Here is a 26,373-nt window from a genome sequence, read left to right on the forward strand (position 1 = left end):
CTATTGTTGGAGCAGTTGTGCCATCAACTGATATACCCCGGCCAGGTCTGCATGGCCTGCTACAGAATATGGAGAATCCTGGAAAACCGACTGATAGCTAGGCTCTGGGAGGGTGCTCTCCTATCATCATCCATAACTCTTAACGGTCACCTAGCAATCAAAAAATTTAGAGTAAGATTACAATAAACTAACATATTATGACAATCTCTATAAGTTATAACATTCTTAACTACCCATTATCCCATATTTTTACGATTATTTTCTTGTTAAACCTAGGGCTCTGATACCAAAAGATGTCACGCCCCGAACCCGGATCCGTGACACGGCCGTGTTATTGCCGACTACCGCCCACAATAGCATGAAGCCTCATACATGGGTAATAGGTAGCCAAAACAGTCAAATTTTCATATATTAAAATATTTTTGGTACAACTTGCTGGTTGTTACAAAATACAGAGCTTCTATATAGTACATGTACACAAAAGTATATATGTTTCACCCCAAAAAGAAAGAAGCCCTGTTACAAAAGAACAGTGTCTCTGACTGCTATCATTGGTGGTAATCTGAGAGAAAATATAAATGAACGGGTATGAGTTATACGGTTCAGTAAGTAATCCTGCATAATCTTATTGGATCAACTATAATGCTAAACATATTTAACGGGGTTTGAGAAGCTGACATGTACACTACCTAACAATTCATCACGATAAAACATTTATACTGAGAAAATAAATTAGTATTTTATGTCATCAAGAATTTTCATAAAAATATATATTGTAAAAACCGCACCCCCGGCATGTCGTGGTTCATACTCTCGGATGCTACTGCGAAATCGTTATCGGCCACTGGCGGGTCCAGCTCAGTTATTATCGGCCATTGGCGGGGTCGGCTCATCATTCTCAGCCACTAGCAAGGCCAGCTCAGTTGCATTCGATTAGTAGCATCTAAGAGCCCATTAATAGTACCTCTTGCAAGTAGTACCTCTTGGATGCTACGGCGAATTCATTAATGGTCACTGGCAGGGCCAGCTCAGTTTTTTATCAGCCACTGGCGGGGCCGGCTCAGTCATTCTCGGCCACTGGCAAGGCCGGCTCAGTTGCATTCAACCCGTAGTATCAAGAGCCCATAGTACCTCTTGCAAGCAGTACACATAGCTAAATGCAATTACTATATCAACTTGCTTGCATGATACTTTAAAATCAGCATAAACCTGATGCATGCATAACCATAAATTATGAGGTCAATTACTTACTTTTCATGATATGCCATACATGAAGTATGTATATGGATAATACTTAGAAAATCTTAATAACCATGATGCTCACATGATCCATATTAAGATTAAAGAACAGGCTACTTGCATGCATGATCCAACAAGATGAGGACAAATAACTTATACTTGATAATTCATGTAAGAAGACATAAACATAGCATGATCCATAAAAGATTAAGGCAAGTTACTTACAGTTACAGTAATTCTTAAGTCCAGGTGACAGATCCTTAATCACCCAAAACCACATCATAAGGATCACATTATTCTCTATTTATTTATTATACAATTTAGTTTATCTTACTATGGACTTGCTTGAATCCCATCCAAAGATCTTAGCCCAATCCAATTTACCCAATTTGAAGCCTTTGGGGTTCAATTAAAACCAAATTGAGTCTACATGGGTTAATTGGCTTTTAATGAAAGGATTGGGCCTGATTTATGATTGAATCCAGCCTTTTCTAGCCAATTTGGCCTTTTGATTTGGCCAATAGACTTAGTCTCAAGTTTAATTGGGCTTAAATTTTGGTTTAGGATCAATGTGGCTCATTTGGGCCTGAGTTTGGATCAGCCCAAGATCAATTTGGCCTTCTGTCAGTTGAATTGGACTTGAACTGGGCCTGATTTAAAATTAATTGGGTATGTTGGGACCAGTATAACATAAATGGGGCTCGGACCCAGCTCAATTGGGCTTAATTGAGTTTTGATTTAACCCAATTTGCTCAATTGGGTCCGTTCAAACTCGGCTCAGTTTAGTTAGGTTCAGAGTCAACGTCATTTGGGCTTGAATTTAGCCTATTTTATTCAATTGGGCTCAGGTTCAGGTCTTATTGGGTTTACCAAACCTATTTTCTTTTATTTGGGCCTACGGGTTTCGGATCCGAATCCGGATCCGACCCGTTAGGCCAACCCGCTTAAGGGGTCTTTCTCGGATCTTTTTTTTTTTAATAATGTTGCCACCACCTCTTCACCGAAGAAGAGGTGGGGGCTCAACTGGGGCTGGCGGCCCTGTGGCCGCGTTTGGTGCCAACTCGGCCAGACCTGGCGGCCCGTGGTCGCCCCCTGTGCCCTAGGACAGCCGCAGCTGAGGCTGCGGTGCCCTATTCATCGACAGGCTGAGTCCGGTTGGGCTCGGCCCGGATGAACACCGAGCCTGGGCCTAGGCCGGACTTGGGTCATTCTCAGGCCAGTCGACCCACGGCCTGTGAGTCTGGTCTGTGGTGGAATCCGGCGGCCTTTCCCCTGTGCAAGGGTCTTCTCCTCTCTGTTTCACTGTTGAAACAGGGGGGAGAAGTACTCCACAGAGAAATGCCCACCCCTCATACTTCATTTAAACCCTATCTACTTAAGTAAAACATATCTTACCTTGCTTCGGTTGGTTGCATCCGAGTAGTATCACCTTCACGAAATCCCTCCATCCTCTCCTAGGGCTTTAGATCTCCTTTAGCCTCCAGCTCGAGGGGTCCAGCTTCTCTGGTGCAGTACTCCAAAGGGCTAGAGATTAAGAAGGTATAGCAAATCTTAGGTTAAGAAGCTGAGGGTTTATATAATGCTGCTTAAGAAATGACCCCTTGGAGAGGTGGCATCCTCTCCTCCCCCCTTGCTCTGGGAGCCTCCAGCTGCCCCCCTTTCTCAGGCCACCTAAGTTCCTCTATTAACCGAGGATGAGAGGTGGCGAGCTCCTAATTTGCTTGGTTAAGGGCCAACAGCTGGCCTTCTCTCTACTGGCTAGCTGGGGCCCTATCATTTCTGCCCTCAGGCGTGAGGTGGCAGCCCTCCATGGGCTGCCATCCATGGGTCCAATACGACTCACTAATACCTGGCCCAAATACCCTTAAACTGGGCCTCAAAAGTATTGGGCCCAGTTAGTATTGGGCCCGGACATTACAGTTTCGATCCTAAAGGAGTTGGAACCGAACAGTTCCTTGCCCGTACTGATGCGAACCGGTGCGGTTCCCACCGGTACAAGCCCATTACCGCTACGAACCACACCGATTCGCATCGGTACTCGCAGGGAAGAAGAGGAAAGAAGAGGAAAGAAGCGGAAGAAAGAAAACGAAGAAGAAGAGAAGAGGAGAAGACTACCTATCGAAGGGGGAAAGAAGACCTCTCTTGCGGGAATTTTTGCCTACCGGGTCTCTTTCTTCCTCCCGAGCACCTCGCAGGAAAGAAGACTACCTCGCGGGGAAGAAGACCTCCCTTGCTCGCGGGAGAAGGGGGAAAGAGAAGAGAAAAGAGGAGGAGAGAGGGGAAGAAAAGAGCGGCTCGGAAAGAAGAAGAGAAGAAGAGAAGAAGAGAAGAAGAGAAAAAAAAAGAGAGAGGTCAGGGCAGCGTGCCCGTGCGTGGGGGCGTGGGCGCGAGTGGGGAAACATGTCCCTGACTCGCGCTCGCGCGCGTTCCATGCGGTGCAAACCACGCATCCACGCGGCTCGCTGCACGGGGCAACCCACGTGGGTTTTTAATTCCACAGAGTTGGCATAACGCAGACTCGTGCGCGTCTGCGCTTTTTTTTCTGAACCGGTTCGGTACTGGTTCCAACCGGTACCAGTCTCCACCAGTACGTCGGTTCAGTCAATACCGCGTACCTTGGATTTGATAAATATCCTTCTTCATATATTTGCTAACATAGACTAGATTGAGTAAGTTTAATGACTGCAACTTATGAGTAAGTTTGAAAAGCTGATATAAGATGATATACTCTTCTTTTCTTTGAGGTAAAAGGTAGCAGCAACCATCAACATTAAGATAAGATACTCTTAAATCCAACTTTTTCTAACAAAGCTCTCATGCTCTAATATAGATAACTAAAAGGAATTAGCACTAGAAAATATGAAAGGAACTAACACTTATATTGAGATAAAAACTAAATTTAAAATTTCAATCTAGCATATCACCTTGAACATGATCATGCTAGCAAAGATAGTGAAAGTAGTGAACATCACATAATAGACAGGAGAAACCACAGCAGTATTAAATGTGTCCAATGCCTGCACAATAGAAAGAAGCAATGTTATTATCAATTAATAACTTCAGAGAAAAATAACAATACATTATGACTTCATGCTTCGTATAATTCATATCATCACAAAGCACTAAGAAATCCTCTTATAGGATACAATAGATCCACACATGATCAGATAATGGCCCAGGTTTCTACATGGCACCTTGTGGGACTCACGGAACACACTATGCATCTCTCTTCTATAAAGTCTGTTAATCCTGTGCATGTGCTATGACATTCATGTGTGTACATTCTCTTTTGGAGCACAAAAGATCTCCAGTTACCTATAGGGTTTACACTTATCCTGCTTATGAAGATGACATGGTATTGTCTAAGGCAACAGCACTTTTAAAGTTTGTACATTACAGAGCTCTAATTTGGTATCTTGTAATGGAACCCAATCATCTTTCTCCATCATCACCTTAAAATTTCATAAAAAGGGAACCATTTTGCCTCTTCTCTTTATCTTGTAATGGAACCCAATCATCTTTCTCCATCATCACCTTAAAATTTCATAAAAAGGGAACCATTTTGCCTCTTCTCTAAGTAGCACATAAATGTCGAGTTTCTAAGAAGAACAGAAGTGGCAGGGTGTTGTGATGACCTTCTCTCAGACTTTTATGCATTAAGCACAAGAAGAGAGACTTGTATGCACTGAAAAAATGCAGATACTGGAAAATTGTTGCACAATGCATCCTGTAATAGAGCGCAATATAACCCACACAAATCAAAAAGTATGGAATAGAAACTAGCTGATTGTCAAAGCAACCAGGACAAGACATTGTTGGCATCATTCTCTGCCATATTACAAGAAATTCACAAGGTGTTTTAATCTCTGAAGCCTTGTAGTATTAAGTTAATTCGCTTTAGTTACAGGAATGGCCAAGTAATGTTCAGAACCTCAATAAGAATTAAAACTATTAGATTTTAAATAATCAATCTCAACCTTATATGCCTCATTATACTCATTAAACAGAATTTCGTACATATTATAATTACCTTGTTTAGGTAGTTCAACTGCAAGAGACAACATATAACTACAACAGCAGCAAAAAGCCAAGTCTGAGCATAGATAAATCGATTTGTTCCCTTAAATGTTAGCTTTATGGCAATGGCCAATGCTTTCACACTCATTACCTGTCAAAATGAACATTTGGGATTAAGAGAGCATGAAGTTTGCCTAGATTATATTCAGAAAGCTTTTTTAACATACCGTAAGAGAACCCATCAGCGAGCAAATTCCAATATATACAACCAAATGTGTATTGCCATAATGTGGAGCTAACTGGATGATCAAGAAAATAACCAAGAAAATGATCACGCAGCTGTAGGCAATGAAACCTGTAGATCAAAGATTATTAGTTGAAAACTTGAAATGACTAGAAAGACTCTTGAGTCTTGATGTTAATCACAAAATGCAACTGTATCAAGGAGATGTTTTAACTGACCATGTTTCTCCTTAAAAAAGAAAAGATATTTTAAGTTCAGTTCCTCAAAAGGGAGTTGATACCAATGTCGTCATAAAACCAAATTAATATGGATGATTCCTTGGGGGGGGGGGGGGGCGATCAAATAATTGTAACAATTTTTGTTTGTTTTTGTTGTCAATTAACCTGGTTCAGTAGCAAGGCTCCAAACTTCCTTCACTGATTCAATATCTTTCTCTTTCGGGGCATGCAATACAATAGTTGTCGAACCCACAACACAAAGAATGCAGCCGAGGATACCAAAAATGTGCAATTTTTCATCCAAAACAAAATGTGCTAGCACTGCGCTGCATGAAAGAGAGATTTAGTAATAAAATGTCATGTAATTCTCTGATTTAATTTCTGAGTGCCTCCAGTACCAGACCTGACAATAATGCTCAGAGCTCCCAAAGGAGTCACAAGTATTGCTGGAGCAAATGCATAAGCAGAAAAATTAGCTACCTCACCCCCAATCACTACAAAATAAAAGAGACAGTTAATAAAAGTAAAACTTTCAGCTAGGGAGAATGTTATGAAAGTAAGGAGTTCAAGAAGAACAAATGTTGAATGTCCAAGGTTCATTTAAGTGTTAGACACCATAAGAAAATTAACGCAAAGTAGCAATCATCATATTTCTCCACATTTTAAGTTTCTTCCGCTGACAACCTTCTCTAATCAGCCAGCACTGCAGTTGGATTTAATTGAAATACAGAAATTCTTAATGACTGATACTTTTATGATTAAAGTTTCTAAGAAATGGTAAATCACCATCATCTGTATATTTTTGGGGCAACTGCACATGAAATCTGTAAGCCGAATTAGGAAACTTGTTGGCAAAATCACCTACAACATGTGATGTGTAACTTCTTAGCAAATTGGTTGTTTGTGCTAACCCAATTGTTTAGTATTTCACAGACTAGCACTGGAGCATGTGATGCACCTCAGTGGAAGCATGGATGGCTGTGAGTTCTCATGTCATTAGAAACATTTTGATTATTCACATAACTTAAAAAATGCACTATATTAAAGGTGGTGCATTTTTCTTGCATCTCTACCTCATATTAAGAACTTAACTGATTAGTCTGTACTTACATATGGAGGTAGTGAGAGGTGGTAAAAGCAAAGGAATGTGCTATGTTTGGTCTCCAGTCATTAATTCTTTTTATCACAGGCAATACTAAATGCCTCGTGCGAACAGATTCAAGGTTTTTGGATTATCTACAGTGATTCTACCTTTTAAAAGGATGCACACCAAGTAACACATAAATACACTACACAAAAGGGTCAATGCTACAGAATAAGATTCGCCGTCTTAGTACTGGACCTCGTACCGGTGCCACACTAGCACAGTGTCAGTACACTATGGTATGAAGTTTTTTTGGCGTATCGAGTCTGTATAGCGTACCTTGCTACAGAATCTATATATGCAAAGTATAGAAATTGAAAGATGGTCAAAGAGATGAAACTTTGATATTGCCAAATTGACATATGAAGATATAGAAGCAAGGATATTAAAATATTAATGGGATTTAAGGTTGCAAAAGTCCAAAGTTCAATTTGCTAATAATTCTGCTTCAACCTCAAATTTCACTCTAGCCAAACTTGAGATTTGAGAGTTTGTAATCTCTAATGGAATTGACAAGGGGATTGAAGTTGAAATGAAGAAGAAGGAACTATACAGTCTCAAAAATTAAAGGAGTTACTGGAGGGTCGATTGATTTCAAAGATTGCAATTTGGCATTGCTTGTGTTAGCTATAAGAGATTAAATGCAAGAATGGTTAATATTAAGGACAAGGTAAAGGAGAAATGCAAAGGGGATTTGTTAATGCCTGAATAGAAGAAGGGGAAAATACAGCAACAGATATAAGAGGATTAGGCAGCAAAGCACCACTTTAATCTTTCATGTAGTCACATCAAGGACTAGAGGAGTTCTACTTTGATAGCTTGGAGTCACACCATGTAAGAAGAGGAGATCAAAAATTTTATTCTAAGAAGAAAAACTGGCCCTTATGTAAGCAGGGTTTAATAAAACACTAAGAACAAAACGTGAAAAGGGAAAGAACTTCCTCCTAAGGAGACAATGAAGGACTATTATTATGGCCCCAAGCAAGACAATATCATGAATGGATGCAGCCTAGTGGCCTAGTCGGTCCCCACTAGGCACCTGGGATCCCCATCACTAAGGCGCCTAACACTTTTGGAGGCCCTTAAAAAATTGCTGCTTGGATATGGCACCTAGCATATGCCTAGGCACTTAAGGGCAAATTAGTGGCCAAGAAGCTACTCTGATCTTAGCTGAGTAGATAAAGGCAGCTCGGTAATTTCAATTTATACAATTTAAATTATGATAAATTGTTTCCCTCCTTTTCAACTATTTTACTTCTCCCAAGAACACATTTTAAATAGAAAACATAAGATAAGTGTTAAAATAGAGGATGGTAGTTACATATCAATTACCATGTAAAAAATACAAACTTTTTTTTAAGTAAATACAATCTATAAATAATATACTAGATGGAGAGGCAAGTCTAAACACCGAACTAGCATGAGTTCATGACCATCCATCACATATTTCTCGCCTCTTAAACCAATCACTTGTACCCAATATTGTTAAGATCAGAATCGAGTCATAAATTGTAGAGTTGGCTAGATCGGATTGGATTGTGGATCATAAATTGTAAATATTTTCCTATTTCCTTCAAAATTTTCAAGTCTATGAGAACTATAAAAATTGACATATGATTCAAATATAGTAGATGAATGATGAAACTAGTTTTCACCAATAAAGCTCATATGTTGCATGTCTAATGAAACAAACATTGTTTCAGACTTTCCGGTAATTCAAGACATCTATACACTACCTTTCAGTTCAATTATCATTTTACTTATAATTTCTTAAGAAATAAACAAGAATAAGATTTTAATTTATGAATGTAAAAGTTACAAAAACTTGCCTCTCTTTAACTCCATAAACTCTAATGACAAACTTGCTAGCTTATGAGTCAAGACTTATCAGGAATGAGTAATTTAAAAAGCAATATAGTCAAATAAATATTAGGAAATGGAATAACACCTGATTTAATATCTAACTATCATAATCAAGTCAAATCTTATGATCCAAGGGATTGTGTAATTCATAATACGGATCTAGATCATATTTTTTCCTAATTGAACCTAATCCAAAGATACAATTCATATCATTTAGGGTCATTTTGATTCTGATCATACGATCCAGATTGTGAATTATAATATTTTAACAACATTACAATAATGCCTGTACCTACTGAACATCAAATACTCTTTGCATTGTTGAATGTCTGACGGATGACATGTTATAGGCACCCCATCACAGAATAATCATAAAATCTGAATGGACACATATTATTGTCCCTTGATATTAATTGTTAAAACTTCCTCTTGTGTTGTGACTGTTGTTTAATAACTTCAGAATCTATATGAAAAATTATAATTGTTTCTACTGAAATAATTACCTATAGTATTGCTTGGCTGCCTAGGCATTCTCTTTTTGTGGAGGGGGGAGGGTGCACTACCCAAAATTGCCTAGGCAGTTGATAATTGATGTAGCCTGATGTAGAATAGGACTATCAAAAATTGATTTAACTTGCAAACAAAATGTTACAACTGATTCTCTCTCTTAACTAGAGATGGCAACAAAAGAGAATAATTGGGAGGTGAAAAGGTGAAGAAAATAGAGTAGAAGAAATATCAAAATAGAGATCACTGAAGAGTGTTCTTGGCACCCCATCACTCTCTAAAACTTCTCTTGGAACAAGATTGTAGTGTGGGTCGTTCTCAGCCTTTTATAGTTCAGGTAGTTGTATTGTTGTTTTCATCATGTCTGTTCCTGCAATCTTGGCCTTTCTTTGGCTCCAAGTGATAGTGACTGTCCATGATTTCCCCCCATCAGATTTCTTGGGTGATCCCCATAGCCCAAAGCAGTATGTCAAGCGGTGGACCAATCTATGCTCAAGGAAGCATGAGGAATGTGACTTGATCAGCTCATTGCAATGCTATAGATGGGTTCTTGGAAGTTGGAATTGGCATCATGGTTTTGTGGAAAACAATGAACATTGCAGATCTTCTTCTCTGGCACCAGTGCTCCGCGATAAGACCACTAGAAGGAAGATGTCAATTAATGTGGAGTGATTGATTAAAACCCTATTTGATTTTGATGAGCTCAAAGCATTAGAGTATATATGTTGTTTACTAATGAATTCAATTGAGTTTCAGTGAAAATTTTGTCTAAGTGTCTCAAGACTTGGTTCATAATATTTTGGATAAGTTAAGAAGTCAGTTTGAACCAAAGTCTGAGACTCGAGTCGACTCCAGAGTATTACGAGTCGACTCCAAGCGTATCAGGATCACTGGCACGGGCTCGAGTCGACTCCTGACCATTACGAGTCGACTCCAACTGAGAACAGACAGACAAACAGAAAGCATCAACTCAAAATCTGTCAGCGAGTCGACTCCTGAAGTGCGCGAGTCGACTCCGATGTTTACCGAGTCGACTCCGGAGAAGTATGAGTCGACTCCAAGGAGTCACAGGCAGAAAAGTCAGAGAGCGGTTTTCGACCCTGAGATTCGAGTCGACTCCTGTGGAACGCGAGTCGACTCCGATGGTTGGCAGGTCGACTCCAAAGGTAGTGAGAGTCGACTCTCAGAGGAACACAAGGAAAAAGTCAGAGAGCAGTTTTCGGACTCTGAGATTCGAGTCGACTCCCGCATTGCACGAGTCGACTCCGAGACACCGCGACCCCAAAGAAGACAGAAGACCAATTTGCTGTCTCTGAGATTCGAGTCGACTCCAAGGCAGCGCTTCACCAAAAACACAGAAGACTAAGTTTCGGAAACTGAGAGCCGAGTCGACTCCGGAACAGTTCGAGTCGACTCCAAGACTGGACGAGCCAAAAGACAGTAGATCGAGAGTTCGGGCTCTGAGCGCCGAGTCGACTCCCAGGATTGTCGAGTCGACTCGAGTGGACCAAGTTCAAAAATAGATCCACGGACTTCATGGGATGAGCCGACTCCGAAAATGCCAAGTCAGCTCCAGAAGTTGGCGAGTCGACTCCAGGTCAAGTCGAGTCGACTCCCAGTCGAAAAGGCGACTTTAATTCAAATCCGGAACAGTTGCCGAGTCGACTCCAGAAAAGCATGAGTCGACTCCCGCTACAGCCGAGTCGACTCCTGATCGCGCGAGTCGACTCCAACCCACCAACGGACATATTGTCAGGCTGTGCAGAGTGTGCAGAACAGCAAAAAAGGTCTCTAACGGCTAGTTTCCGTGGGGGATGGCTTAAATAGCCACAGAGGACTGTAGCAAGGTAGAGAATAACTATTCCACTCAAAGTAATCAAGCTTTCACTCTCTGCAACCTGATTTTCAACGGAAAAGAGGGAAGAGCAACATTAACTGCATCCACCTACTTCTTCCCAACATTGAAAGAGATCTCCTCCTGTATTCAAGTCGATCAGACATTCAAGAGGAGACCTGAAGTTCAAGAAGCCCTACTCTACTCCAACTCTAACGTGTTTGAGGGCTTCTAACTTCTCTTTTGTTTATATTGTTATTTATCTGCTTTTGAGAAGCTCTGTTTTTCTGTTACTCCTTTTTACTTCCATCTTGTCTTTGCTTGGTTCAATCGGGGGATTGAATCAAGGGTATTGAGGTTGGTTGGTGAGCCGAGTGTAAAACCAACGTGTAAAGGTTCGATTGTGATCCCGGGAAAACAATCGGGTTGGTTCTAGTCGATGAGCCTGGAAAAACCGACCGAGTTCGTTGTGAGCTCGTAAAACAACAAGTTTGGTTGTGAGCTTGAAAAACAACCGGCTGTAATCCAAGGGGTTATAGTGAATTCCCAAGTGAGACTTGGGGAGTGGACGTAGGAGCAAGGGTTAGCTCCGAACCACTATAAAACATTGTGTTTGTGATTGTTTGTCTCTCTCTATCTCTCGCATTTCATTCACCGCACATAGAAACTAATTAATCATCTCGCAAAAGCATTAATTAGTTATCCACAAAAGTTTTAATAGCCAAATTATTTTAAAACCCAATTCACCCCCCCTCTTGGGTTGTCTATCTGGGCAACAAGTGGTATCAGAGCCTAAACTCTTCTACCCTAAGAGTCAAAGATCAAAATGACAACCCCATTTGGATCTTCCCACATTGAGGGTCAGTCCACCCAAAGACCCCCATTCTTTAATGGATCTGACTACTCATATTGGAAGGCTAGGATGAGAATATTCATCCAAGCCCAAGACTATGAGATGTGGACCATTGTAGCAAATGGGCCATACATCCCATCCATTTATGTAGAGGGGGTCACTGTACCCAAACTCGAAAAGGATTGGGATGAACACGACATGAGAAAGGCACAACTCAATTCTAAAGCAATGAATGTGCTTTACTGTGCACTAGATAGGAATGAATTCAATAGAGTCTCTACTTGCAATTCTGCAAAAGAGATTTGGGATAGACTTGAAGTGACCCATGAGGGCACGAATCAAGTCAAAGAATCCAAAATAAATATATTGGTTCATAAGTATGAACTATTTAAAATGGATTCTAATGAAACAATCACTTGCATGTTCACTAGATTCACTGACATTGTCAATGGCCTAAAAAGCCTTGGCAAAAACTATACTAACAGTGAGCTTGTCAGGAAGATTCTTCGATGTCTACCAAGGTCATGGAAAGCCAAGGTGACGGCAATCCAAGAAGCTAAGGACTTGAACAAGCTTCCACTTGAAGAGCTCCTTGGATCCCTAATGACTCACGAGCTAACCATGAAGCAACACAGCGAAGAAGAGTCCTCACATAAGAAAAAGGTAATAGCTCTTAAATCCACATCATCTAACAAAGATTTGTCCTGCAGTAGCAGCAGTGAAGAAGAAGATCATGAGGGAGATGATGATGAGGCTCTTCTTGTGCGCAAGTTCAGAAAATTCATCAACCACAAGAAGTCCTATCATCAAAGGAGAGGCCCCTCAAATTTCTATCGCAAGGATAAAGGTAAGGAAAGGGAAAATGAGGGGATTGGATGCTATGAGTGCAAGAAGCCGGGACACATCAGAGTTGAGTGTCCCTTACTTAAGAAGGGCAGCAAGTACAAGAAGAAGAAAGCCCTTGTCACCACCTTATCGGACTCCGACGCATCATCTTCATCATCGGATGAGGAACAAGAAGAAAAGGCCAATTTCTGCTTCATGGCCAAAGAAAATGAGGTAACATCCGAAACGCATCTAGATTTTACTTTTGATGAACTTTATGATGCATTTAATGAACTAATGATTGAATATAAGGCTATAAACATTAAGAATAAAGAGCTAAAACTAGCTAATCAAACTTACATACATAAATATGATAAACTAGTTAAGGATAAGGACTGTATCACCAAAGAAAATCTAGAACTTAAGACAAGCAACCAACTCTTAATTAAAAAAACTAACACCTTAAGTAAAGATAATGAAAAACTAACTAAGAAAATTTCAGAACTTAAAAATAATAAACAAATCTTAAACGAAAATCTCATAAAAGACTTGAATACTCTAAAAACAGAAAAACAAACTCTAACTAAAGAACTTGGAAAATACAAACCTTTGGTTGAGAAATTTACTTATAGTTCTGAAAAATTAAATATGATACTTAATAGTCAACGTGCAGTATTCAATAGAGCAGGTTTAGGATATAAACCTAAAAATAAGCAAAAACTTTTTAGTAACTTCTTTGTTAAAGCAGGAGAAAGTAAAACTAAGAAAATAACCTGTTTTTGTTGTGAAAAATTAGGACATAAGGCAAATGTGTGTAATTATAGAAAAGGAAAAACAAAAGGAAAAATTAAAAGGGTATGGGTTCCAAAAGGAACCAACATGACTAACCATGAAGGACCCAAGAAAACTTGGGTACCTAAGATTACATGATTTGCTTGTGTAGGAGTGTCTTGCAGCCAAGGTCAACAAAAATTGCTGGTACTTGGATAGTGGCTGCTCAAGACACATGACGGGTGACAAGGATCAATTCTTCACCCTTGAAGCTAAGAAGGGAGGTGCTGTGACTTTTGGAGACAATAACCAAGGTCACATCATTGGTATAGGTAAAGTTCAAATTACCCCTTCTACTTTTATTGATAATGTTCGATATGTTGATGGTCTTAAGCATAATTTATTAAGCATTAGTCAATTATGTGATAGAGGCTATAATGTTATGTTTAAACCATCACTATGCATCATAACAAACCCAAATGATAATAGTTTAGTTTTTAAAGGAATAAGACGTGGGAATGTGTATGTTGTAGATCTTGAGGATCTTGCCAAACACAACCCATGCTTAGTTGTTAATGAAACTAAGGACAATGATGCTAGTTGGTTATGGCACCGTAAGTTAGGTCATGTAAGCATGGACACAATATCTAAACTAGTTAAAAGAGATTCTGTGATAGGTTTGCCAAAACTAAGATTTGAAAAGAATAAAATATGTGAAGCTTGTCAATATGGCAAACAATCTAGGAACTCCTTTAAATCCATAAAATGTGTCTCTACCTCTAGACCTCTAGAATTATTACACATGGACCTATTCGGACCAACTAGAACAACAAGCCTAGGTGGAAATAAATATGGTCTAGTCATTGTAGATGATTATTCTAGATACACTTGGGTTATGTTCTTAGCACATAAAGATCAAGCTTTTTCAGTATTTAAAAAGTTTCATAAGGAAGTAACCAATGCTAGAGATACTACAGTAATAGCTATTAGAAGTGACCATGGTACCGAATTTGAAAATCATTTATTTGATGAGTTTTGTAGTAAAAAGAGAATAACTCACAATTTTTCTGCACCTAGGACACCACAACAAAATGGAGTTGTGGAGAGGAAAAATAGAACTCTAGAGGAAATGGCTAGAACTATGTTATGTGAAAGTAACCTCCCTAAGTACTTTTGGGGAGAAGCCATTAATACTTCTTGTCATATATTAAATAGAGTTTTATTGAGACCCATTATAAAGAAAACACCTTATGAACTTTGGAAAAACAGAAAACCAAAGGTAAACTACTTTCATGTTTTTGGATGTAGGTGTTTTGTTCATAATAATGGGAAAGATAATCTAGGAAAATTTGACTCAAAATCTGATGAGGCTATATTCTTGGGGTACTCTACAACTAGCAAAGCCTATAGAGTCTTTAATAAAAGAACCCTAGTTATAGAAGAATCTATACATGTTGTATTTGATGATTCTAGTGACATCTCTTCTAGCAAGAGAGTTAATTTTGATGATGATGCTGAAATTCTTGAAGAAAAGATAGATGAGATGACATTACAAGATGATAATCAAAAATTAATTGAAGGTGCATCATCAAGCCAAGAGGCTATTGTGGATCATGGACTAACTAAAGCTTGGAGGTATGCTCACGGGCATCCTAAGGAATTAATTCTAGATGATCCATCTCAACCTATTAGGACTAGGGCATCCCTTAGGAACGTAAATAATCATCTAGCCTTTGTTTCTCATTTTGAGCCCAAACACATAGAAGAAGCTGAAAAAGATGTAAATTGGATAAATGCAATGCAAGAAGAATTAAACCAATTTACTAGAAACAAAGTATGGAATCTAGTTGAAAGACCTACTGAATATTCAATTATAGGTACCAAATGGATTTATAAAAATAAACTTGATGAAAATGGTACTGTAATAAGGAATAAGGCTAGATTAGTAGCCAAGGGTTATAATCAAGAAGAAGGTATAGATTTTGATGAAACCTTTGCTCCGGTAGCTAGACTTGAAGCAATTAGACTTTTACTAGCTTTTGCATGCTCTAAGGACTTTAAGTTATTTCAAATGGATGTAAAAAGTGCATTTTTAAATGGGTATATTAATGAGGAGGTATATGTAGAACAACCTCCTGGTTTTGAAAATCATCAATGCCCTAATCATGTTTATAAATTGAACAAAGCACTTTATGGTTTAAAACAAGCACCTAGAGCATGGTATGAGAGGCTTAGCAAATTCCTATTAGAACATGAGTTCTCTAGGGGTAATGTAGATACTACATTGTTTCTAAAGAAGAAAAACAAAGATATGTTGTTAGTACAGATTTATGTTGATGATATTATTTTCGGTGCTACTAACAATCGTCTCTGCGAAGAATTTGCTAACTTGATGCAGAGTGAATTTGAGATGAGCATGATGGGAGAGCTGAATTACTTCCTTGACTTCAAATCAAACAATCTGAAGGAGGCATCTTCATCAATCAAGCCAAATACATCAAGGAGATGCTCAAGAAGTTTGATATGGAGGGAAACAAATCAATCAGCACCCCCATGAGCTCATCATGCAAATTAGACCAAGATGAATCAGGTAAATCTGTAGATCAGAAACTATATAGAGGTATGATAGGATCTTTATTGTATCTTACTGCAAGTAGACCTGATATCATGTTTAGTGTTTGCATGTGTGCTAGATATCAGGCTAATCCTAAGGAATCACATCTAATTGCAGTAAAGAGAATCTTTAAATACCTAATAGGAACAAAGAATATAGGGTTATGGTATTCTAAAGAATCTAGCCTGAACTTAATAGGATATACAGATTCAGACTTTGCTGGATGTAAACTTGATAGAAAAAGCACCAGCGGGTCATGTCAATTCCTAGGAGAAAACTTAATATCATGGTTTAGCAAGAAACAAAACTCGGTTGCATTATCTACTGCTGAAGCTGAATATGTTGCAGCCGGAAGTTGTTGTGCTCAAATCTTATGGATCAAACAACAATTAGAAGATTATGGCATTAAACAAGATAAAATACCCATTAATTGTGATAATACAAGTGCCATTAATCTAACTAAAAATCCAATTCAGCATTCAAGAACTAAACATATTGAGATAAGACATCACTTCATAAGAGATCATGTACTGAATGGTGATGTGACACTCCAATTTGTTTGTACTGATGATCAATTAGCTGACATTTTTACAAAACCCCTAAGTGAAGAGAGATTTAGTGTGCTTAGGAGGGGATTAGGAGTGATTGATCCATCCTAGTGGTAGTTTCCACTAGATTCATTGATTTTGATGATTAGATTGTGGTTAAAATAGAGTTTCTTTTCAATGATCATCAAATCAGATCATAATTTAGTGATTTTCCCTCATTCGGCACGAACATAGCATAATTTTTAGGTGCGTGCCAAAGTTCGAGACGACTCGAGTAAGTTTCAGAGTCGGCTCGTAAGGGGGAGTCGACTCGCGCTTAGTCGGTAGTCGACTCGAGGTCGATGGCAGCAGAGGTGGAGTCGACTCGCATACAGTCGGGAGTCGACTCGCGCATAAGGAGAGTCGGGGTCAATAGGCGCATAAGGAGAGTCGACTCGCGCATACTTTGGAGTCGACTCGAGGTCGAGTCGACTCGCGACTCAGAGGAGTCGACTCGCAGTCGGGATCCGACTTTTTAACCCTAGCTCCATCATTTTCAAAACATTTCTATTCTCCGCCGCCACTGTTCACAAGCCCTAGAGCCGACTCCTAGGTCGTCCCCGGTCGTCCCCAAGCTTTTTTCGTCGACTTTTCACCGTCCATTAGGGCTTTTCCTCCCATTCTAGGTCACTATGCCTCGTAAAGCCGTCGTCCGGAAGAGGCCCCAACCCGAGGCCGGTCCCGAGAGGCGCTCCAAGGCTCGGCACGATCCCGCGAGGTCACAACCTCCGGCTCGTTCCCCGTCGAGGGCGGTTCCCGCGAGGCCGTGCGCCGGAAAGGCGGTCTCCACCGGGAGATACGTCGATTTCGACTATCTCTCCCGGAAGGGCTTCACCATAGGTGAGAGATTGCGTGTCCAGGGCTTAGAGTATTTTCTTGCATTAGATCTCCCCACTTACCCTGGATTAGTTAGAGAGTTTTACGGTACCGTCCATCGGGGAGATGGGGGTATCGAGGGCACGGTAGCCGGTGTCCCTCTGTTCGTTACGGAGGATCTTATTGCCCACATCCTCCACCTTCCACAAGTAGGGGTGGCTCCCACACACCCCGAGGACAGGACTGAGGCCCTTACGGCCATACTAGGATATCCTCCTCAGTCCCCTTTAGACGAGGTATCCGCTAGCTCACTTCCTGTTGAGGTGCGGATCCTCCTGAGTATTTTGTCTAGGTCCATTTTTCCGAAGACTGGCCGCTTCGATTTTGTGTCTGAGAGGGACCTCGCCCTTATGTTTTATATTCTTCAGGACACCCCAATCAACTTCTCCAAACTCATTTATAGATATCTGTGTGAGCCCCTAGATAGACCTAGGCTCACCCTCCCCTACGGTATGATGTTCACTCTGTTGTTTAGGGAGTACGAGATTTCCATTCCTAAGGGGGAACCCTCTAAGGCGTTGCGATGGACTGATCGCATGCGTCCGGGGACCCTACACAGGATGGGGTTTCGGAAGGTAGAGGGAACATGGGTTAGGAAGTTATCCACCTCCACACATACCTCCCGACACTCTCCTAGCCCTGAGCCAGATTCTGACTATCCTGACTTTCCCTCCACTTCTGCTCCTACCACCTCAGCCGGACCTTCCTCCTCAGCTCCACCACCTATGGAGGTCCGGATCGCTCCTGAGCAGCTCCTGGAGTTGCGGCAGGAGATTGTTAGAGACCTGCGAGATGAGCTACTTCGGGAGCTCCGAGGTTCAGTGCCAGCTCCCACTCCTGCACCCACATCTTCTGAGTTGGTCCCTTCCTTGACAGCCGTGACTGACATGACGGCCCATGCACGGAAAGAGATCTACAACGTGAGGAGTTTGATTCAGGCTCAGTTCTCCAGTATGAGTGAGGTCACGGGCATCACTCGGAAGATGCGCGATGACATCCGGAAGGACATGAGCACCACTACCCAGGGGGCCGAGCGCTTGTCGAATGTGCTCATCGACATGAGCACCACTACCCAGTGAGATTCGAGTCGACTCCCGCATTGCACGAGTCGACTCCGAGACACCGCGACCCCAAAGAAGACAGAAGACCAATTTGCTGTCTCTGAGATTCGAGTCGACTCCCAGACAGCTCGAGTCGACTCCAAGGCAGCGCTTCACCAAAAACACAGAAGACTAAGTTTCGGAAACTGAGAGCCGAGTCGACTCCGGAACAGTTCGAGTCGACTCCAAGACTGGACGAGCCAAAAGACAGTAGATCGAGAGTTCGGGCTCTGAGCGCCGAGTCGACTCCCAGGATTGTCGAGTCGACTCGAGTGGACCAAGTTCAAAAATAGATCCACGGACTTCATGGGATGAGCCGACTACGAAAATGCCAAGTCAGCTCCAGAAGTTGGCGAGTCGACTCCGGGTCAAGTCGAGTCGACTCCCAGTCGAAGAGGCGACTTTAATTCAAATCCGGAACAGTTGCCGAGTCGACTCCAGAAAAGCATGAGTCGACTCCCGCTACAGCCGAGTCGACTCCTGATCGCGCGAGTCGACTCCAACCCACCAACGGACATATTGTCAGGCTGTGCAGAGTGTGCAGAACGGCAGAAAAAGGTCTCTAACGGCTAGTTTCCGTGGGGGATGGCTTAAATAGCCACAGAGGACTGTAGCAAGGTAGAGAACAACTATTCCACTCAAAGTAATCAAGCTTTCACTCTCTGCAACCTGGTTTTCAACGGAAAAGAGGGAAGAGCAACATTAACTGCATCCACCTACTTCTTCCCAACATTGAAAGAGATCTCCTCCTGCATTCAAGTCGATCAGACATTCAAGAGGAGACCCGAAGTTCAAGAAGCCCTACTCTACTCCAACTCTAACGTGTTTGAGGGCTTCTAACTTCTCTTTTGTTTATATTGTTATTTATCTGCTTTTGAGAAGCTCTGTTTTTCTGTTACTCCTTTTTACTTCCATCTTGTCTTTGCTTGGTTCAATCGGGGGATTGAATCAAGGGTATTGAGGTTGGTTGGTGAGCCGAGTGTAAAACCAACGTGTAAGGGTTCGATTGTGATCCCGGAAAAACAATCGGGTTGGTTCTAGTCGGTGAGCCTGGAAAAACCGACCGAGTTCGTTGTGAGCTCGTAAAACAACAAGTTTGGTTATGAGCTTGGAAAACAACCGGCTGTAATCCAAGGGGTTATAGTGAATTCCCAAGTGAGACTTGGGGAGTGGACGTAGGAGCAAGGGTTAGCTCCGAACCACTATAAAACATTGTGTTTGTGATTGTTTGTCTCTCTCTATCTCTCGCATTTCATTCACCGCACATAGAAACTAATTAATCATCTCGCAAAAGCATTAATTAGTTATCCACAAAAGTTTTAATAGCCAAATTATTTTAAAACCCAATTCACCCCCCCTCTTGGGTTGTCTATCTGGGCAACAATTAATGTGCAAGATATCGATTTCTCACTCTCACAAGTTTTTCTAAGGTGGATCTCTTCTTTGCCCCAGTAAGGTTCGTTATCTCAGTAATGAACCCCATATACCAGCCATCCTGGTACAATATTAATATGTTGGTACGGTAGCTGGTTTGGCGTACTTACACTCGGTATACCGTCGTACCATATGCTGATTCGTTACCGGTTATGATATGCCCGATATGCACTGGTACCGACCAGTATAGCGTACCATATAGTGATCGTTGGAGAGCTTGAAACAGAAGGAATGCTCTAGAGTGCAAGACATTGACATCTCGGATCACGAGTGCTTCATTTCATATTTTCTATTTGTAATTGGATTACTACATGCATTGTTCTAGGATAAGCCTAAGTCTCTAATGTTCTGTATGCCATTATGACCTACGTGGGGGTCTTTGGGGGTTTTTTGGCCTTCCTATACCAACAACTTGGCTTAATGAAACTAAGATGATAAGGAAGGCCAATGCTGTCATTTTCATGTGTCAAAAAAAAGTAAGAGAAAAATATAAGAATAGAGATTAGGAAGAAAAAAACCAGTAGAGAAGAAAAGATTGAGAAATTTGATGTGCAATAGAGAATAGGACTTCGAATCTACCAATAATCATCATTTCTTGTTGCCATAGAACCATAATACTTAAACAACCAAACCCTAACCAAGAACCTTAATTTTAATTCTCCAAAATGACCATAGTAGTAGTAAGCTGCTTACATTGCTTGGAGTAAGAAAGCACGGGACATGTGGATCCATATGGACACCTCAGAGAAGGTGGGGATTGGTCCATGTGTCCCCTTTTTTCTCTCTCTTTTTTTCTTTGTGGTTGGATCAATAAGTGCTATATTATTTTGACCTGAGGATGTGGTGGTGCCTTACATGGGCACATGATACATTGTTCTAAGCCCTCAATCTAGAGATTAGATGACTTAATATATACCATACAAATAAAAGAGACTCCAAATTTCCAAAATAGAAAAATAAAAACCCTAAAACAAAGGGACTAAAAATTGAAAATAAATCTGCATATCTGCAATCAAACATGCTAAAAATCTGCTAACATTGGTCGCTTTTATTGGGCATCAGATCATCTCAAGCTTAGCCTCTGTATTAAATCCATTTCAACCAGGATAGGTCTCCAAAATCTATTACCTTCCCTCAACATCATCCTTTGTGTGAGCCCTTACCACTTTGCCTTTTTATTGGTGTTGCTTTAGAATTTGACGGATGGATGATCGCTTGCTTATTGTTCAACAGGATGAAAAGTCTCCTCCTCTCCCAGTATTGTCTTATTTCTATACAAATTTTAATCGAGATAAGGCCACTCACAAATCTGCCACAAAAACCTAACCTCAATCTTCTACGAGTTCCTGGAACCTTCACCATGTTTCGCTTCATAGTACTATCTCTATGAGTCTAAATTCAGCACCAGATTCTCCATATCCCAAAGCCTAAGAATTTCCTACAGTTTAGGTATGCGGCCAGAATAAATAAATTAAAATCAGATGAGATCAACTTAAGTCTCTCCTGCTCCATTTAAACTGCAAGCACATGGCTGAATCAGATGGAGAATAGGAGTTATGTTAAGTCTAACCAATTAACCTCCTTGAAGAGCCACAACTGGTGAAATTTCCTGGAGCAGGATTTGGGAAGGACCCAAACCTTGTAAAAATCAAATTCTAGCAGAAAATACAAAAAGTTTTTGATTTGACTTTTCTAAGCTCTAGTTATGATTTTTTATTTTGGAAGGGTAAAACCCCAATTGTGAAATTAGCTGTCTAAATTAATTTTACACCAGTTGCTAGATGTGATATATAAGGCAGCTTAAAGTATATATTTATAAGCCTTGATATCAAGTCAATCTTTAACCAAACCGAAGTCCATGGAATTGATGCTCTGAAAAAGGCCCAAGTTTTGCATAATGGGCATTATGGGTTATTGAAGAAACCATCTGAAACTTTAAGAATAATGTCCTTCACGCTTTGAGGTATTTCATCCTTGTTTTCTTAAATAATAGTTTGCTTTAAAGAGAACATTCTTGTCATCCATATCTAACCTTAAAACTTCAGGAGACGATGAACTCTATGCTAAATGTCCATTGTATCCTTCAGATAATAGGGTGGGGTGGCCATGGTTCCTAAAGGTGAGAAGCATGTTGAACCAGTCCAAGATGGTATGTTCGTGGTAAAGGTTCTATAAGGTTGCCCTATGGAAAACTGAAAGCAGCTACAAGAAAACTAGTACACCTCTTATAGTCTCTTTAGGAAGGTGATGGCTACTTAACAATCACTTGTAGTACCTCAGTCTTCCTAATGTATCAAAAGATATCCATGATTAAATGTGGCATCTCACAAGTTAGAAATGGAGCAGTCTTGTGGGATGCTCAACTGGTGGCCTTCACTCATAAGGTTCTACCTAGAAAGAATACAGAGTCATGAATATGCTGAAGATGATTGCAATACAGCATATGATCAGCAGTGACAATTCATAAACTTATGTACGGTATTGAAATTTCAATATCTATTCAGGCCACAAAAGTTCCATACTTATATACTATTAAAGATACAAAGTTTAGAAGAGAACTTCAGTTTGTGTCATCTCCTATAACACAGCTTGAACTCAAACTAGAAGCGGCTAGCACCATTTAGCAAATCTGGAAGGAACTGTACAGGCACCATACATTCAATGATGAATTGTTGGGATGCAAAGGCAAAATTCATCCTTGAAAAATCAAATCATTAGCTTGCAAGTTCAATTTTGTCTAGCGGCCGAAGGAGGAAAAAAATCATTTTCTGATGATCCTCGATAAAAGAGTAAATCAAGCATTTAAATAGTCACAACGATTAAATTGCCTTAGGTCTATTCATCATCCAAACAATTTGGCACCCAAAATAAATTTATCCCAGAGGCACTAGTCTTGTGGACTCAAGTTCCACTAAGAAATGACTAGTGGTGAATTTCACATATCCTGTAAGAACATTATCTGAATTCCTAATATTTAGAAGAAACTAGGTTTTCGCACATCCCAATATCCTTTGGATAATGAAGAATAGAAATTTTGTACAGCTTGACTATCAAAAAAAAAATTCTGAAGTAATCTCTCTTTGAGAGAGCAAAAGTATCCATCGCATCAAAGGGTATGAACTATCTTAAAAGAGATACTACATCTGAAAGCAACCAATCTAAGTTATTCAGCCATATATCATCCACATAATCACCTCCAGGAACAATAACAAGGAAAGTGAACTCAAAACCATCATGCGGGTTGAGACTTAAAAAAACAAAACAAAAAAAAAAACACTAAAGACTCTTTTGTGTGACCATAATTATGAGGGCGGGCCTTGGCACAAATGTAAAGTTGCTACCTGCGTGTCATAGGTTTGAAATCTGGAAACAAATTTTTTGCTGTGTACATCTAACACTCCCCGGACCGAGTAGTGGAGGGATTCTTGTGCACGAGGACGCCCTTTTTATTTGTATAACAATAATTATATTTTGATCTCAAATTCTCACTTAGGAATGTAGGAATTTAGTTTGCAGAATCTCTTCCATAACTAATACACATAACAAAAACAACTTCACACCAAATGCACACAACAGAACAAGAAAGAAAAAGAGGATTCATAACACAACCATCTTATATTACCAAGCACCAACAAGTGTAGTGGAGAAAAATCAAGTCCAACAAAATACTTACTGGTAATCATTCCGAACCACCACAAAGGTTCATGCAGGTATGAGTGACCTCCAGATCCTGAAAAAGGAAATAACAACATAATGCAGCACAGAACAACCAAACAGAAACCTGAATCCCATCCTTCAAGCTCATAGAAACAGATCAAAAACATAAGATACTTCATAAAAATCAGATTTTTAATCTTCAGATGGTTTTACATCTCATGTCCATGCACCATAAATACAAGTTTTCATACAAATCATGACTAAATCAACAACATAAAGATGGTAAAAAGCAAAGAAACCTAAAATAAACGGCCAGAATATGAGACGGAAACCTGCTCTGACTCCAGTAACGCCGGCCTTCTTCAACCCTTGCTTCTTAAAAATAAAGCTCGAGCCAATAAAAACACTCGATGAGAGGGCCAACACCAAGCCCCGGATGTTATCGGATGACATCACCATGGTCGAAATCCAAGCTAAATACCCGAAACCCAATCCCAAGACACCAAACCCCAAAAAGAACACCAAAACTACAAAGCATCCAACCAAAACTAGCAACGCATAACTCATCTCAGTTTATTTCCACATTAAACGCCATTAAACCTCAGATTGCTCGGATTCAGAGCATTCGCAGATGCCTTCGAGAAGGTTGGAGTCGCGCGAGGGGTCGGCGGAGGGCGGCGGAGGCGACCGGAGGCGGGCTGAGGACATCGGAGCTCGGAGTCGAGGAGGAGAAGCGGACGAGGAGGATGCAACAGCATTTCGGTTACACGGGGGGCCGAATCCCGGGCATATACGGTTTAAGACGGCGGGCTCGGAGTCCCTCGGACCCCACCCTCCGTACTAAGTAAACAAAACTATTGTTATGGAGCCCAATTCAAGTACCAAACAGAGACCATGTCATATGGCAAGAAATAATTGGTTGAACTCGGATCTACAGTTACGCAAACGAATCACCTCGTGATACGTGGAATTAGTTGTTGCTATTATAGTTGGGTTCCAAATATTTCGTTTTAGTAGACGACAGCTGAGTCCCTTCCCACACCGAGAACTTCTGTCCGTTGGTTCTAAGTTTGAACGATCTGATTAGACTATACAGTGGTTTCCCGTGTATGGACTCGGATGGGGGAGGAGGGGATGGTTCTGGTGAGACCTAGGAATTGATTTGGTTACCAGGGACGAGATTTAGTAGAAGAACGAGAGAGAGAGAGAGAGAGAGAGATGGTGGATCGTTGGAGAAGGTGTTTAAGTCCCATTTGAAAAAGCTGCGGGCACAAAAAGCTTTTGAAGGTAGAGCTTTTTGAAATAGAGTTTTTATAAAAAGTTGTTTGTTGTTTGGTAACTATATTTATAAAGTGTTGTGCCATTTTAATATGTATTTGGTAAATAAACTAATAAAGTATTTTTTTTGGGTACAACGGCACCTTACCCTACTCTAGTGTAGGACCTGCCAACAGAATCAGAGACTAGAATCTAACTCAGAAACAAAGGAGGGGCCCTCCGGTGCGGCCAAAGTATCTCTCCAGAATGCTACACAGCGTAAGATGCTGTCACGACCCCCGCCCCGCTTCCGGCGGGCCGCCGCGACGGTCCTAGGGTGCGGGTAGCATAAGGCCACCAGCCACCACGTAGAACCCTACTACCTATCAATCATCAATAAATTCTGAAAAATTTTGGCATAATGCATGCACAAAATGATCACCTTTCCTATGGTGACCTGTCAGGATTATCTCAATACATACAACAACACTACCTGTCAGAGCAGCAATCACATAATCTGTCACATAATGAACCTGGATAATATATATCAATACATCATCACAGGCATATAACTCATCTGTATAAAAATCTGGTTCTCATTCCATCCATGGTCAAACCTATATCCACAACAGGATCTATGACTGTAACTATACACTACATACAACAAAAGGTTTATAATACACCAAAAGGTATAAACCTCTATCTACAGTATACTATGGAGCGGCACAGCTAGCAGACAACCACTAATCTTGCTCCTCTCTATACAATACCTGCCCTGCAATCCAAAACACTAAACTGGGAAGTGAGTATATGAATACTCAGTGAGTGGAGTAGAGAGTACTGTGCATATGAGACAGAATATAATCATGGCTCGAGATGAAATCTCAAGATCAATAACAAGATAAACATGAACTCAACATAGAGAATATGGAGTAAATCATCAATATCACCACAATCACAATCAACTCATCTAGAGCACATATGGAATAATCAAGTAATCATATATGCTACTCATGAATATGCTCGACAGATCATAATGCTGGAACATACAAATCGGGTGTCAATATGCTGAAACATTGATAAATAGCTATCGGAAGGTGGGTCTTACGCCCCAGGCAAACCATAATAACTCCCTACAATCACATGTATATGCAGAATAAGACACCACACTGATCATGTAAATACTGGCCAGTATCCAGAACAGCAATTCATAGAAAACCGTGAGACTCATCTCACATCTGAATACTAAATGGCACTTCGCGGGAATTCTACATCCGCGGAAAGCCATACTGCACCTCGCGGGGTCTTACTATGCCCGGCGGCAAGCAGAATA

General features: G+C 40.6%; 1 protein-coding gene across 2 annotated transcripts; it reads right to left on the reverse strand.

Moving 5' to 3' along the window:
* Positions 1-4,089: 4,089 nt before the first annotated feature.
* LOC103697039 (probable magnesium transporter NIPA2) lies at positions 4,090-24,540 on the reverse strand. 2 transcript variants are annotated; one of them, XM_039117257.1, is made up of 7 exons: positions 24,116-24,540; positions 23,800-23,856; positions 6,122-6,212; positions 5,884-6,044; positions 5,484-5,611; positions 5,270-5,407; positions 4,090-4,256 (listed from the first exon to the last, which is right to left on the reverse strand). In XM_039117257.1, the coding sequence occupies exons 1-7, from the start codon at positions 24,348-24,350 to the stop codon at positions 4,152-4,154; spliced, it is 915 nt and encodes a 304-aa protein (XP_038973185.1). In that variant the 5' UTR covers positions 24,351-24,540; the 3' UTR covers positions 4,090-4,151. The 2 variants fall into 2 exon arrangements, with proteins under 2 accessions (XP_038973185.1, XP_038973184.1); XM_039117256.1 differs by having other exon boundaries at positions 4,094-4,256; positions 6,122-6,164.
* Between the last annotated feature and the right edge of the window lie 1,833 nt (positions 24,541-26,373).

This window comes from Phoenix dactylifera, unplaced genomic scaffold (assembly GCF_009389715.1).
Source record: "Phoenix dactylifera cultivar Barhee BC4 unplaced genomic scaffold, palm_55x_up_171113_PBpolish2nd_filt_p 000194F, whole genome shotgun sequence".
NCBI lineage: Eukaryota > Viridiplantae > Streptophyta > Magnoliopsida > Arecales > Arecaceae > Phoenix > Phoenix dactylifera.

What these genes read in the sequence shown, in the direction of transcription:
- LOC103697039 (XM_039117257.1), bottom strand. Translation starts at nt 24,350, where the DNA reads ATGAGTTATGCGTTGCTAGTTTTGGTTGGATGCTTTGTAGTTTTGGTG. An exon ending in CGTTACTGGAGTCAGAGCAG is followed by an intron (nt 23,857 to 24,115) that starts GTTTCCGTCTCA and finishes TTCCTTTTTCAG; the next exon opens with GATCTGGAGGTCACTCATAC. An exon ending in GCTCTGAGCATTATTGTCAG is followed by an intron (nt 6,045 to 6,121) that starts GTCTGGTACTGG and finishes TCTTTCATGCAG; the next exon opens with CGCAGTGCTAGCACATTTTG.